The sequence below is a fragment of the Hydra viridissima genome, unplaced genomic scaffold (assembly GCF_058129835.1).
Source record: "Hydra viridissima isolate aposymbiotic clone 2 unplaced genomic scaffold, HvirCarnegie_v1 scaffold_17, whole genome shotgun sequence".
In the NCBI taxonomy this organism is placed as follows: domain Eukaryota; kingdom Metazoa; phylum Cnidaria; class Hydrozoa; order Anthoathecata; family Hydridae; genus Hydra; species Hydra viridissima.
This window is the reverse complement of record NW_028324316.1, coordinates 1720613-1737291: the sequence shown is the minus strand read 5'-3', so window position 1 is coordinate 1737291 and position 16679 is coordinate 1720613. Positions and strand designations below refer to the sequence as shown.

At 29.7% G+C, this 16679-nt stretch overlaps 1 protein-coding gene, 1 long non-coding RNA gene and 2 pseudogenes across 3 annotated transcripts in view; 2 read left to right on the top strand and 2 right to left on the bottom strand.

The window, feature by feature from the left end:
• The window catches only part of LOC145198345 (uncharacterized), a 37423-nt gene extending 29405 nt beyond the window's left edge, over nucleotides 1–8018 (bottom strand). The window contains exons 1-4 of the mRNA XM_090074497.1: nucleotides 7939–8018; nucleotides 7327–7394; nucleotides 5972–6194; nucleotides 3416–3449 (exon numbers count right to left, since the gene is read on the bottom strand). Coding sequence (XP_089930623.1) covers nucleotides 3416–3449; nucleotides 5972–6194; nucleotides 7327–7394; nucleotides 7939–8018 — 405 coding nt within the window. The remainder of the gene's footprint in view (nucleotides 1–3415; nucleotides 3450–5971; nucleotides 6195–7326; nucleotides 7395–7938) is intronic.
• LOC145195328 (uncharacterized) lies at nucleotides 7893–11833 on the top strand (annotated as a pseudogene). The gene is made up of 2 exons (XR_016448442.1): nucleotides 7893–8290; nucleotides 8555–11833. The product of XR_016448442.1 is annotated as an uncharacterized LOC145195328 (transcript).
• A 1485-nt stretch (nucleotides 11834–13318) lies between these two features.
• On the top strand, nucleotides 13319–15378 carry LOC149877004 (E3 SUMO-protein ligase KIAA1586-like; annotated as a pseudogene).
• LOC149877003 (uncharacterized) lies at nucleotides 14565–15932 on the bottom strand. Its single transcript, XR_016448373.1, has 2 exons — nucleotides 15742–15932; nucleotides 14565–15094 (listed from the first exon to the last, which is right to left on the bottom strand). It is a non-coding gene; the product is annotated as an uncharacterized LOC149877003 (long non-coding RNA).
• Nucleotides 15933–16679: the final 747 nt, after the last annotated feature.

Genomic DNA, 16679 nt, shown 5'->3' with positions numbered 1-16679 from the left:
ACACTGGAAACAAAAACAAATAACTGTGTACACGATTATGATTTGGCATCGCTCTGAAATAATTTCAAAAATATTTGTCTCAGACTGTCGTGATCATGAAAAGCATTCCGTCGCCGCATATACTGCGAAAATTCTCGAGTTTATCAAACTGTCTTTACCCACAGTTGATACTGTGCAGATATGGACCGATGGACCAAGTAGTCAGTACAAAAGTAAATTGGTATTTATTCTGTCTATAAAATTGAAGGAAGATTCTGATCTACAGCTACAGTGGAATTACTTTGCAACCAGTCATGGCAAAGGGCCAAATGATGCGCTAGGTGGCAATGCGAAGCGAATTACCCATCGTCAAGTGTCATCCAGAAAGTTCGTAATACGAGATGCTTTATCATTTTCTGCTGTTAAATCTGTACAGAGCAATATAAATGTTACTGTCATTTCACATTATGAAATTGAAACCAAATGCAATGAGCTGAATGCTGATCTTTTGTGGAGTGATGTACCGGCTGTTCCAGGTACACAAACTGTTCATTGTGTTATTCCGCAACAGAACAGGGTTAAGTGTAAGATGTACACAAATGCTGTTAATGTAAAACAGCATGTTATGATTAAAACTACAACAGAAACTATCACTCAAGCTTCAATTTCTATAACACCTAGCATGGATTTTATTTCTACGCCACCGAATGTGGATGCTGTCAGTATTATTCCTAAAGCTTAAATAGTTAATAAATAAAATAGTTAATTAATTAATTGAATGAATGCTAATTGTCTAATTTGATTAAGAATGGTTAACTGTTCTGTAGCCAAGTTATTGACTTGCCTTTTGAAATATTACTGTGAGTAGACAGTAAGTGTTTGTTAGTATGGCTAATAGGTGATTCCGCCACACCATTTATGTGATTCCACACATACTTTAATATAAATATAGTATCATCTATTAAATAATTTATAATTGTTTCTAATTATTTGCAAATGGTATGTATTTTAACACACACATACACTTGTGAAGTTAAGCAAATTTAAATAGGAGAGCAGAAATGTGTTACTATAATAATATACCATAAAATGCTTGTCCATAAATTGGTGATTCCGTCACGCATATTATTATATTAATATTATATAATTTTTTTTTATATTTATAGTTTTTTGGTATTAGAGTATTTCAGGCCTATGTGTGACAAACACATATATCATATAGAATAACAATATGCACATTACGGTTTTTTTATTTTTATAATATAAATGTGGAAAATAAGCTCAAATCGGTGATTCCGTCACGATGGAATTCATATGTTTTTCAAAAAATGGAATGTCAATAACAAGTTTTTTGTTGAAAGCGGCCTTGCTATCAACTAAAAGATTTATTTAGAACATTGTATCAAAAAAAGACAAATTTCATCATTGAAGACCATCATTCTAATGATGAATATATATTTTGGCCAGAATGTCGTCCAATAGAGATTTTTGGAGTATTCTTAAAGGACTGGTATACAAGAACAATTGGTAAACTGAAAATTTAGATCAATTAAAAAAATACAAGGATGCTGTATGTGCTATAGAAATAAAGATAAAGAATCCTTAAGAAACTTCCCAAGCTCAAATTGAAAACATTTTAGCATCCTCATCAAATAGCACCTCTGACTATGAGTTTGATTTTGAAAAAATCTTTGTTAAATAACATGGTGGTATTAAAAAATTTTCATAGACTTCATAACTTCATAATTTCATAGATTTCAAAACAAGATCCCCAACTCAATAAAAAAAAACCTTTTTGAATTTTTATTATTTTACCAAAATTTTCTTTTGGATTAATGCTTTACATAAATAATTTATAATGTAATTAAAATAAATAAAAAGACTGTATAATAAGGATTTTTAATTTTTCAACTTAATCTTTATCTAATGTTTGATTTATTAAGCATGTAGCTTAATTCATAAAAAAAATTTAAAATTCCCCAAATTAACTCATAAAATATAACTAAATATTTTTAATGATATTTAAAGGAGCCAGAGCCAGAGCTAAAAACTTGGTAGGACTTGGTACATTATCATCTCTATTTCATACTCCAGCTATAAGTTTAAAAAAACTTGGATACCTTTTTACTCTGGCCCTGGTCAATGTTACTAATTTAAGTAAACTTCTTTTAATAAATTTAGAATCATAGATGATAAAAATACCATAAAGAAAACTATAACGTATCCTCACAATAGAAAATTTTAATTTACACTAGGTGCTTTTCATGTTATTTTCTGTTCAATCACAATAACCTTTAGAGTTAAATACACAACCATCTTTTCTTTCAAAATCACTGAAATTTTGTGAGGTACCCTATATCAACCATCTCCAACTACTGCAACATTACACAATAGGTTGAGGTAAAATCCACCTACCCTATTGAACAGGAATTAAAGAGTAGGTTGATTGGCAACTAAAGTAAAATGGTATCTGATAAATTATTATTTCCATTTTGAATGAGTTTCCTAAAATATATATAATTTCTCTAAATTAGAGTTGCGAACAGTTTAGCAACTATAATGACATTCAAATACATATTTGGACAACTCATTTATCTAGCTTACTTATTCTGGGCAAAAAATAATAATTTAGATAAGTGACATTTGTTTAAAGTTTGGAAATATTTCATGCTAATTTTTTTTCGTGTTATTCATTTGAGGTGATGACAATCTGTATTCTCTAAGGTGAGTTGCTTGGTACTATAATTTTATTATCTAACCACAAGGAAGTTCTGAATGAAGTTTGTTAACGTGATTGAATCATCAATACTGTAAAATTGATTTGTATCAAAATTTCAAGACATATTTATCCATGATGATTGAATGTTTTTCACATTTAACATTTCACATATCCAATAAGTTTATTCCTTACATTTAATTTTTCATAAATGATAAACTGAAATAATAAGGCCTTTTGACATTTAACATTTATATTTATCATTTAATGTCTAAGCTTAAAACTCCATTCATATAGGTAAAAAAAAAGTATGAAAAAATTTTACATTCTCAGAAGAATTTTAGTCTCTTTCACAAAAAAGAGTGTCCCTCTTTTGTAAAAGAGAAAACTGTTTAAATTTTGCATATACATATATTTTATAAATACATTCTAGGTATCAGTCTTGCGGTTAACCATTAATGTAGATTAATTGTTTTGTAAATAAAATTGATAAAAACTTTTTTCCATTTTTGTTACCATTCTTTTAAAAGAATGGTAACAAAATTCTTTTAAACATAATGCTGATTTGATCATATTGTGCATTTACTAAATAACATGCATTATTGCAAAATTTACACTTCTATGCATTTAATTTTTCAGTGGAAAAATTACTCAAAATTTAAGTTTAAATCAAATATTGGAAAATAGTAAATGCTAACAAATTAATTTAATTACACTTACTAAAATTGACTTGACTTTGGATTGCTGGCTTAAACTAAAACAATGTGTGTATATATATATATATATATATATATATATATATATATATATATATATGTATGTATGTATGTATGTATGTATGTATGTATGTATGTATGTATGTATGTATGTATGTATGTATGTATGTATGTATGTATGTATGTATGTGTATGTATATATATATATATATATATATATGTATGTATGTATGTATGTATGTATGTATGTATGTATTTATATATATATATATATATATATATATATATATATATATATATATATATATATATATATATATATATATATATATATATATATATATATATATATATATATATATATATATAATATAGCTCCTTAAGAATTTAAAATAAAAAAATACAAAACATTTTTGAATTGTGCATTAACAATGGATGAAAACTGATGAAAAATTGATGTTATGTACTTTTCTTCTTTTAATGGCTTTTAACAAGAAGTCTTTGTCAGCATGAATTTTTTTTATAATGGTATAATTTTACAATTCAAAAATTTTTAAGGATTATGAACAAATATAAATAGAATGCAAGACTTTTGTAAAGGCTAACTTTTTTATGAAAGAGAAGATATAGAATTGCAATATTGTGGTTGTGATATAACAATACCTAAACAAATTTTCTGCCATCCCAAGTTATTATCATATTTTCCCATATGGAAGAAGAGTTAGGGATTATTGCATAAAATACCTTACATTTTAGTAACAGCAGGTACCTATCTTCCTTGCATTTAGACAAATACCCTCACTAAAAGAGAATGGCTTATAACTTCAGGTATCATAGCTTAATTTCTCTGGTTGGTTCCTTGCCAAGAAATAACAGATAATTCCTGCTCTCAATAACTGTCACTTGGTTGTTTGTTTCACAGCTAAATTGACAAAAATCAACTATATCATTTGGTTTTTTATTTGCAATCCAAAAAATGATTGAAGGGTTAGCTGTAATATATGCTGACTTATCAACTTTAGACAATTAAGATTGGAAGTAGTTAAAAAGTAATACATCAGATCCAGATGTAACTGTAAACAAATCTACTTAAAATTTTGTTCCTGCACTTATCTCCAAGATATGGTGTCTGAAAGCAAGCCAAAAAAGATCTTTCTTAAATATCCACTCATAGAGCATACATATTCTATTCATATTTCCTGTCTTTGATGATGTTATAAAGCACATTACTATAACACTTTGTTCAATATTTCATTTTTTTTTACTTATACTATCAAAAACAGCTGCAGACAGCAACTTACTTGTTGCTGAAAATAATGTTATGCTCACTAGCTAATCTTCCTCCGAAAACCATTATAAAAACTCATTTTACATGCTCTTGTGTTGTAAGATCCAACATAATTCATCCATCCCAGCAAACATTTTTTTTGCTCAATGAAAACGACTCCTTCTTAAAACTGGTCATTTCCTTAAGTTTACTACTATTTCCTTAAGTTTATAGTACAACAGCTACATGCTAAGGAGCTGACATCCACACTAATACATTTTGCTATGGCACTGATGATAAATGATGCTTAGCTCGGTCTGGCATAGGTGCTAATTTTGGTGCTGTGATATTGAGTTTGTTTTCACTTGTACTAGCCTCTTTTAGTTTATGTTTTAACTTTAAATTCATTATGTGAATTGCCAAACATTTTGTTATCTTCTTTAATTCTGGTATGTTTTAGAATTTTTTAATATTTATTTCTTTATAGGGTAAAACAATAATCTTAAAGGAAAATATCAGATAATATTATGTGGTTTATTGAGATCAGGATGAAATAAGTAGACAAAAAATAAAAAGGATAACGCTGGTTGTAATGTAAGGGATTATTTTATTTATCTAAGTGTGCACCCATAATATCTATACAAATTTGCCATTTTAGCAGTAGTTTGCTCAGACTGGGAGTATAAAACCTTGCCAGTCAATTAATACGCTCACCATCATTTAGATCAGATTTACTACCAGAAAGCAGCATCAATCAAGCTTCCAAACACTTTTGTTTCTGTTTTTCATTCAGTTTATGTAGAAACTATTTATCCCACTTTTTCACTTTACGAAATTTGAGATGACTTTGTTTGTTTATTTCATTAGTGAGGTCATCGTTATCAGTACAAAATTTGACAAACGATACTGATATTGTCTGCTGCATTGTAGCATTACAGCCAAATACACTATTAATGTTTTGCATGGTCTGCGATCCCAAAGCTTTCTATAGGAACTCATATTTCATTGTAATGCAAACTTTCAACAAAATAAATTTTTTTAAATATTTTAAAAAGATAAGTTGTGTAATTTTCTAACAAAAAAAAAAAAAAAAACAGAACGGTAAAATTCTGAGCAAATGTCAAATAGTAAGCCGTTAAGGTCGAAGCAATAAACTTCATCCTTGACAACCTTATAAAATGAAAGATATTGACATCAATGTGTACATATATACATATGGACACACATACGCACACATAGAAAGATATATGATATATAGAAAGATAGATAGGAAAATTAGAAAATTACAATTACCTTAAACCAGATTCGTTATCTAGAGATTTTTCTTTTATACGGCTGGAGTCTTCCTGGATTGGTGCGAGTGACTTGAGGTTTTTGTTAAATTGTGGAAAATTATATCCGAACTCATCGGAAGCAGAGACTACTAGAGGATATTCATAACTTGATCTCGCCTGATTTCCTTCACTTTGGATTTCCGCTTTATACTTGTTGCATAAATCAACTGCAGGTATTCCAGCTTGAAAATTTAAATTCATTTTTTCTTACTTTATAGCAGTAGAAGTTTCAAGAATTTTTTTCAATATTACGAAATACACTTAGCCTTAAAATATAACTTCTATTTAAAAATAATGCTTCTCTGTCGAAAGCTATTCGAGCATTTCCATTGGTCAAGAAGCTTAAAAGTAATCAAATGATTGGTCTTTAATACGCGGTTCTATTTTAAAAAAACAACTGCTGTTAATAACAAAAACGCACGTGTGGCATTCATTTAATTCAATTTTAGAAACTTAAGAATTTTTTTATGGAGATTTATTTATCTCGATGAAAAAAAAAAACATTCATGCAAAAGTTAATTACTTTTAAAAAACAATTCGTAAAAGTAAGCATTTACAAAGATTAATAAATACATACTATGCATATATATATATATATATATATATATATATATATACATATATATATATATATATATATATATATATATATATATATATATGTATATATATATATATATATGTATTTATGTATGTATGTATGTATGCATGTATTTATGTATGTATGTATGTATGTATGTATGTATGTATGTATGTATGTATGTATGTATGTATGTATGTATGTATGTATGTATGTATGTATGTATGCGTAGACGTTGAGTTCACGGGGGCAATAGGGGCAGTGTCCCCCCTCCCCTGGAAATTTATACTAATAATATATTATCACGGATTATCATGAGGGCGAGAGTATCTATTCGCCCCCGAGATCATCCGTGATAATATATTATAAGTATAACTTTCCGGGGGAGGGGGCACTGCCCCTGTTGCCGCCGTGAACTCGGCGCCTATGTATGTATGTATGTATGTATGTATGTATGTATGTATGTATGTATGTATGTATGTATGTATGTATGTATGTATGTATGTATGTATGTATGTATGTATGTATGTATGTATGTATGTATGTATGTATGTATGTATGTTTGTTTGTATGTATGTATGTATGTATGCATGTATGTATGTATGTATGTATGTATGTATGTATGTATGTATGTATGTATGTATGTATGTATGTATGTATGTATGTATGTATGCATAGAAAGATAGATATTTACAAAGATAAAAGTAAATTCCATAAAAAAGCTAATTCCTTACTGAACCAAAGATATCCAATGCCTTGCTTTGTCCATCCGATTACGCTAGCACTCAAATTCTTCCCTTCCCTTGTGGTGAATCATCTATGTTTAACGAATTAATCTCGAGTTTTTTCTTTTAGGTTGAAAATGTGGTGGTACCATCATAGCAGCCTAGAGAAATTTTGGGCCCCGGGGAATTTTCTTAAGGGGCCCTCATTATGATCAATAATATACACAGGACCAAAAGAAACGTGCCCTGGTCATTGAAAATTAAAAATAAAAGTTAATTAGATCTTTTAAAAGTCAAAACTATTTACATCTTTTAAAAGTTATTTAAAAAAATTATTTGTAAACACACTGGGCCCCGGAAATCTTCCCCGTCCACCACCCCCTCTCGGCGGCCATGGGTACCATGCTACTAGCAGTATTTGTAGTGGCTAGAGTTGTAATAATTTTACATTTACCCGATGTACGCAGTTGAAGACTTTTTGTGCCCATTTTTGTCTGACTAGACGCTTCCAAGACCTGGCGCTTCCAAGTTGACAAGGTTAAAGGGCAGGTTATCACTTGCCAACCATTCCATGAATGCCATATCTCTTGTAAGCTGACCATTTGAGCTTAGACATCAAACAGCGCTTCTCCGTTAATAAGACCTGTCTGGATGTTCTCTTCGCGTAACTTCACTTCATTAACATCACCAAGCAAATTCATTGAATAAAAATACCAAGTATATTATGTCTGGAAACAGTTTCTTACGTGATTTGGTTTGTGCAGTGTGTTGGGTTAAAAAAAGTGCCAGATCTAAATCACTATCTGAAGTCACCACCCGAATACAAGATATTATCAAGCTCTACATGTATGATGGTTATGATAAAAATATTATGAGTTTTCCTAATATCATATGTGGTAGTTGTAAACGAAACTTATACCTTCTCAAGATTGGCCATACTTCTAGGGGATCATGAGGACTTCAAGTTGCTAAGGTATTTTGTATACTAATAGCAATTAGATGTATACTTTTTCAATGTTATGTAAAAGAGTTAATTTTTTTTGTGTGGATGCACTATATGGATAGTCTTTTATTCCTGGTCATGTAATTGTTAGCAATAAATACAACAATTGATTATTTATAATATATATTTAGATATATAAGATAACTAAAACAAATTATTAAAAACAAATCTTTTTGCATAATTTATTGTAAAGTTGTGTAGAATTTTGTTAATTTATAGCCTGAAATGCTTTAGATTGATTGGGCCAACAAAAGCAGATCTTCTGATCCATGTTTGGGTGTCACTGTTCCAACATTTAGTGAACCAAAAGTAGCTGAAAATGTATGCAGTGCTTGTTTTCTTGTTATTGGATGAGGCATCTCATCAGTGTACACAAGCTGCTGCTGTAGACAACTTCATTGGTCACTGTTTAAAATTAGGAGAATATGCTGAACAAATAGCCAGCACTATCATTAAAAAAAAAAAAGGAAAGTGAAGGTATAGAAAAAGGGACATTTTTTAAACTAAAAACACGAGGAATGCCTATCTCTATAAGAGTTGAACTTCCCAATTTAAAGAGTAACAGAAGCAGTAAACAACTTTCTCTTCAAACAATCATGGAACTGCAAGTCTCACTTGATCTTCCTGATAATGCTACTAAAAAATTTTGTTCTACAATTAGAACTGGAAATAGAAGAGACTCTGTCAAAGAAAATATAGTTCAAAAACTAGATAATCTTAAAGAACAACTAGACGAATTTTATAGTGTAGAGCAAGTTGAATTTATTTCTAACCAGAATGAAGCTATCATAAGAGATGTAGTACATATTAAAAATCCTTCTGATTTAATCCTGCATATCATTAAAGAAAGAGGTATAAATCCATGTGAAGGTTTTGTATGAGTTTCTTTAGATGGTGGAGGAGGCTTCCTTAAAGTTGTTGTGAATGTTTTTGAAGAACAAGAATCTGAAAATAAATTTATGAATAGTGGCATTCAAAAAGTTCTTATTATAGCAATTGTTGAAGATATTCCTGAAAAATCTGAAAACCTTAGATTAGTACTTGAGAAACTCAGTCTTGAGGATGTAAACTATTATATTGCTTTTGATCTTAAATGTGCTAATGTATTATTTGGTCTTTCATCACACGCAGGTAAAAAAGCTTGCTTGTGGTGTAGTGGTGAATGTACACTTGATAAAGGAACTCTTAGAACTATTGACAATATTGATTCCTGTTATGAAGCATATATTAAAAATGGATCTATCAAATTGTCCATGAAGGAATTTGATAACATTGTGAACAAATGCCTAATATATCTTAACACCGATAAAAATACTGTGCTAGAAAATTTAGGGTGGAATGCAAGAACCGAACTTCAAATTTGAAGTCGAACTTCAAACCTTAAGTGCGACTTGAGCGAATGCACACAGCGAACTTCAACTCAATTCAGACTTGAAAACCGCTAAAAAGAGACCTTTTTCAAGTCTGACTTCAAACCAGACTTGAGAGAGCAAAAATTCCTTCCAAATGCAAGAACCCGACTTGAAATTTCAAGTCAGACTTCAAATCTCAAGTCTGACTTGAACGGAATGCAAGAAGCGAACTTGAACTGAAGTCAGACTTGAAAAACAAGAATTTTTGAATTTTCAAGTCATTTTTTCAAGTCTGCTCCAGACCAATCTTGAAACCAAACTTAAAAAAAAAAACAGACCGCCATTATCATTTTGCTGATGCGTAACAAAACTTTACTATTACTATATAACTTATTACAACCTTTGCAAGTATGAAAATGAGTTTTTAACAAGCAAAAGTAGTTACTTGGGCATATTGACGTAATTAATTTAGAAGGTTACATTGTGAAAGTATATTTTTAAATGAATTCATTACAGAAAACTGAATATTAACATTGCAAAAACGTGTGTCTTTTAAAACATCCTGTAACTCGTATGTAATGATTCAACATGTCATATTTTGATGCCATTAGAAATATTTATTAGCTTTTTGAAATGTCGAACATCCTAGCACTATAAAAGGCTGTTGATTAAGGCACATTTTTGTGATACAGTATAAAAGTAAATTCCATTTAGTAATAAATAGTTGCAGTTATACAAAGAGGTGATACGTGTAAAAGGAGTAAGAGAGAGTTCATGAGAAGTAGTTACAATTACATGAAGTATTAAAAAAAACTTTTTTTTAAATGTTCAAAAATGAATCGGTATGAGCTGAATTTTAGAAGAAGAAGAAGAAAAAATATGCCAAGTCACATACCAAGGTTTATTATTGACAGAGCTAATCCTTTAGAAGTTTACCACGGTATAGAATTTAAAAGGTGCTACAGATTTTCCAAAAAAACCTTTTTAATATTAGCTAATGACATTATTAACAACAATGTAAACAATCGAGGGTGCCCTCTTTCAACTGTACAACAACTGGCTATTGCATTTCGGTTTTATGCTACTGGTTCATTCCAAGTGAGTAGATATTCAAGAAACGGTATCAGAAAATGGCACCTTCTTATTGTAGATTTTACATTACGTTTTTAAATAATAACATTTTATACCAACAAATGATTATAACAATAAATAAACTCTTTTAGAGAATAATAGGAGATTTCGAAGAGCTGAAAGTCAACTGTTTGTCCAGTGGTTTAGAACATTTCAATTCAAATGGCTAACAAAAGATATCAGTACATAAAGTTTCCAAAAGAAGCTGATTCTTTGATAATTCAGCAAAGGTGATTATAAGTTTTCATGGATATTTGCATTTTGCTATTTCATACAAACTTTAAAATTTTCTTTGATAACGAAGACATTTATATTTGTCAACCATTGTTTAAATTCTACCAAATTCAAAGATTCCCAGGATGTATAGGAGCAATTGATGGAACACATATTCCTATAATAAACCCTGGTGGAGAAAACCCAGAAATATATCGAAATAGAAAGGGGTTTTTTTCTTTGAATTGCCAGGTCATTGCAGGTCCTTCAAAAGAAATTTTATCTGCTTGTGTTCAATGGCCTGGAAGTGTTCATGATTCATGAGTTTTTTCCAACTCAGCTATTAAAGAAGTTTTAGAAGCTCGCCAACATGTTCATGTTATAGGTGATTCTGGCTATCCTTGTAAACAATATTTAATGACACCTTTTTCAAACCCAAAAAATGAAAATGAAATCCAATACAATTACAGTTTGAGAAGTACACGTATGGCAGTTGAATGTTGTTTTGGTATATTAAAAAAACGATTTCCTTGTCTTAACATTCCCTTACGAACTAAATTACAAAATTCCATAGCCATAATTGTATCCTGTTTTGTGCTTCACAACATTGCCCTTTTAGAAAATGATCATTGGGAAGACAATGAAATACAAAATAGCAATCAAGAAGATGGCGCTGAAGCATTTACAAGAGATATTTATGGAGAAGCAAAAAGAAATCAAATTGTGGACCAATTTTTTTAAAAAATCTCTTTTGTGTGTCTGATTATAGATAAAAGTTATATTTGCAAATGTTTACACTGCATATTATTTCAAAAAAAAAAAATACATTTCAAATTAGTACTATATATCAAAAAACAATTTCACTAAGAAATAAATTAATAAATTAAAACATAAAATAAAAAACACCAGATCTGATGTCGTTTGAAAATAATTTTCCTCAATTAGAATAATTCTGTTGTGTTTTTTTTAATACTTATAACTGTGACAATTTTTTTTGGTAAATTTCCATTTTAATTTCATGTTCTTTTTGTTTGTATTGTTGCTTTTGCTGAAGTAAGTTTATTTTTATGTTAGCTATTTCTATTTGTTTTTGCATTAGTTCTTTATCAAGTTCATGAATTTCATTATATTGCTTTTTTTCAATTTTTTTAGAGAGAGATATCTTTTTTAATGTTGAGCATTGTTCTTTTTCATGTGTTAATGAACCAGATGCTATCAAAGGCTCAGTAAAAGTTTTCTTTTCTGTTTCTATGATTGGCCCAATAGTATCAGAAGTCCTGTCTCCATATGTGATCTCCATTGAATCGTTCGGAATACCTATATATATAAATAATATATTTAAATGATGAAAAATGTGTGTATATATATATGTATATGTCATATATATGTATATACAGTGCTCGAAGTGAGGCGGGATGGGGCGGGATGCCATCCCGTTACCTTTTTAAATTTTGAAAACCATCCCACTCCTTTTTTAATGCATGTTTTGGGGTGGGATGCCATCCCGGTACATAATAAATTAATGGAAATTTTATTTTATTTTCCTCCTATAAATAAACTTGTAAAAACAATTTTAAAGTTTGCGGCAATATGCGAATTTAAATGAACTAAAGTCTCAGTTGTTATTTAAAAATTTGCGGTAGAAAGTTCAAAAACTAAATTGATAATTATAAAACATTGCGTCTTTTCTTTTGTATTTTAAATAAAAAGTTACCAAGCAACAAAAAGCGACATTGGCTTTTTTTTTCGTTAAATTATCATTAGAGTTTTTTTTGGTGAAATAAAATATAGTACACAGTAGATTTACTCAACATTAAATGTTATGATTTAAAAAAAATTTACTTATTATAAATATGGATAAATGGCTAGCAAGCGGAAGGAAAAGAAAGTTAAGCAGTGATAGTTCTAAAAGTAATTTAGAAAATGACACTGAAATAAATAAAGAAGTGACAGATTTTTCGAGTATTGAAACTTGCCAATCCTTTCCTCAATGTGATGGTATTTTTCTAGATTACTGGTCTGTTTTACAGTGGAAGGAGAAATTAAAAACATTTGACTGGTTGACAGTTTCATTAACAGGTCTTGGTTGTTCTGTTTGTAAGTCAGCAAGTAATTTAGGTGCCGAAAAATCTCAAGGAATAAAATTGGCTAGCGAGTGGACGCTTGGCAACGTTAAGGAGTATGGCGAAACAAAAGAAAAAAAACAACAATCAATGAGGAAAAAGCTTTCAAGCCATAAACTATCAGTTGCACACAAAAGGCTAGTAAAATTATTTCTCAGTCCAAAAAAAACACCATAGAGATGTTTAGTTCAAAAATGCAGATCAATCAGCACGAAACTACCTACCGCATATTTCGCACTGTTTATCACATTGCAAAAAGGAATCGTCCATTTTCTGATTTGAAAGAACTAATATTATTACAGGTAGAAAATGGTTTAGACATGGGACGTATTTTACAATCTGATCACGCATGCGCTGATATGATTTATCACATTGCAAATGAAATGCGCACTAAGCCTGTAAAATATATTCTTCATAACGATAGTAAAGTAGGGTTTATGATAGACGAATCTACCACGATGAGCAAAAAGTCTGCTCTGTCAATCTGCTTGAGAGTGAACATTCCAGAAATAAATATTGTCAATAGTATCTATTTTGATCTTATCGAATTAAAAAATACAGAAGCCTCGTCTATTGCAAACTCTTTTATATGTGCTTTACACGATTTTGGTTTTGACAACAATTTTTTATTACGTAATTGGGTGTCTTTTGCATGTGATGGTGCTTCTAATATGCTTGGCAAAAAGGCAGGCGTGGCCCAGTTACTTTTGAATCAGTTTCCTAATTTAATTTTATGGCCTTGTAGCAATCACCGATTAGAGTTAGCAGTAAATGATGTTGCGCGCGATATCTTACCAATTTGTCACATGAAAAGCTTTTTGATAAATTATATTCCATTTACAGTGCATCTCCTAAAAACAAAAAAGAACTGAAAACTGTTGCTATGGCTTTAAGTGTAAAACTAAATTCCATTGGACGAATTCTAGGCACTAGATGGGTGTCGTCTAGCGCTCGATCTGTGATGGCTGTTTGGAATAATTATGCAGCATTGTATCAACACTTTCATGAATCTTCATTGGATTTAAGGCGTAATGGAGGAGATAGAGTCCAATATGCAGGTATTAAAAATAAATTATGTGATATCAATCTCATACTCAACATGGGACTAAGATGCTTTAATAGAACTAGAACATCTTTCTAAAAAATTACAAGATAGGCAAACTTCTTTAACTGATGCACATCGGCTTATCACCTTAAAATACCATATATTTCAATCAATGAGAAATAATTCAGGTGAATATTATTCGCAAACGCAGCTTGCAGCAGAAAAGTTTGAATTTAAAGGCGTCAAACTACAGATCAGAAAAGTTTCTAAAATTAATCAAAATGAATTTTTTAGTAAACTAAGTGAAAATCTTGATTCTAGAATGTTTACAACTAGAGCTGCGCATAAATCTTTACAAGACAAAGAAAATGATCCAAACAAATAAAAATAGGATAATTTAATAAAAAATTTACAAATTTTTGATTAGCCACAATGGTTTGCAGACCAAGATCCATGCTTTGGAGATAACGATATTAGACAATTAGCAAAAACTTTAAATATTTGTGAAATTACGGCAGTCCAAGGGTTTCGTGAATACATTTCCACTGGTGACTGTAATAAAACCCCATGTCTAATACATTTCCACTGGTGACTGTAATAAAACCCCATATCTAATACATTTCCACTGGTGACTGTAATAAAACCCCTAATGATCTTCAGCCTCTGAGAACTGCTATAAATACCTTGATTGTTTCAACAGCTGAATGTGAGCGTTCTTTTTCTACTATGAATATAATTTTATCTTCCTTGCGAAACTCTTTATTAATAAAAACTGTGTCGAGTTTAATGTTCATTTCATTAGTAGGTCCACCAATTACGCATTTCGATCCAAAGGATTATGTCATTAAGTGGTTTGGGAAAGGACATCGCGATGCTAATTTTAGGAATTGTGAAGCGCCGGCATTAAAGTCTAAAATGAAAGTGAAACATTTTGGAAGATATTCTGACTGAATTTTTTTTCAATTATTTAAAAATTGGTAAATATAAAAAAATAAGACTTGTTTAAAAATAAAATGTTTAAATATACCATTGTTTTTTGATTGCTTAATGACGTTTGATATGAAACTCAGCTCAATATTTTACGGTGACAGTCTCTTAAGAATATAACGGACCTCAAGTTGTTTTTTTAATATAGGTTTTTTACTATAGGGATACTCTAGGGATTTATAATTCCTTTATTTAATCTACACAAAATACGAAATCTATAATTTTAGGGTAAGTGGGATGGTGATTAGAAAATATTAAAAACCATCCCGCTACCTTTTTTTTCCCACTTCGAGCACTGATTATTATTATTATTATTGTTGTTGATTTTATTAGTATCATTATTGGTAGTAATAGTATTATCATCATAATTATTTTACATATGGGCAATTCCATTTTTAACTTACGTTACACGCGCAACAACTTTATCAAATATTCGCATATTTAAACTTTAAATTAAATTTTTAGCTGATTTTTATGAAAGCTGTCAGTCTAAAGAATAAAACAAGCTAAAAAGTTTTGAGTCTGGCTAAAAGAGGGCGAATTTATTACCGAAAATGCCACTTAACTTACGTTACGCAGAAAACAAGGTAAAAAAAGTGTTGCAACTTTTAGGTCGAATATTTGCGAACCATTAATCCAGATCGTGTTAGAAATTTTTACAAGATGTTGAGAATTCAATACTAATTACAATAGTAAAAAAAAAATTATCAGAGGTAACCGGCTATGAAAGATATACTTGTTTTCTTGATACTAGGTTTTTAACTTACGTTACATCACTTACGTTACCTTGCGATTATTTTCGTGGAATTTTTATATCTATTATTTCGTGATAGATTTTTTAGAGCTATGTAACAAAAGAACGGCAGTTGTATTAAAACTCATTCATTCAAAGTAATTAACAAAAGTAATTTTTAAAATTTTTTGTTTTTTTCAAACCCCTTGGGAGTTGCGATGAAAAACGTTTTGTTTGTGTTAAAAAACTTTACGAAAAAAGCGCTAAAACTTTTGGAAATAAATGTAGTTTTAACTTACGTTACACAAATTCAAAATGAAAATGTGCCTTAACTAAGCATCGTTATTCAAAAATCTTAATGTATAAATATAAGATTTAATATTCTTTCACGTATAATATTACAAAATTTAAGTTTTCAAATTAAATTTTAGAAAAAACAAAACTTGATCATGTTTTTGTTAACTTACGTTACATGAAAATTGCAAAAGTTATTTTATTATTTTTTTGAACTATATTTATTTTTTAAAGAAAAAAATCTGACCAACAAGAAATTGAACATCTTAGCTCCAATATCACTTTAAAAAATTTCGGAATATACAAAACAAATCATGGGTAAAATAACATTTTACAGTGGTACTTTTTTAACATGCATCAATGAGAAAAACCGTAACTTTCGGAACCAAAAAAATGACTTAAATACATTTATTTCAGAACTAAAGTTATATTCTAAATAAACTTTCATGTGTCTACATCAATATTCATTTGTTAAAAACTG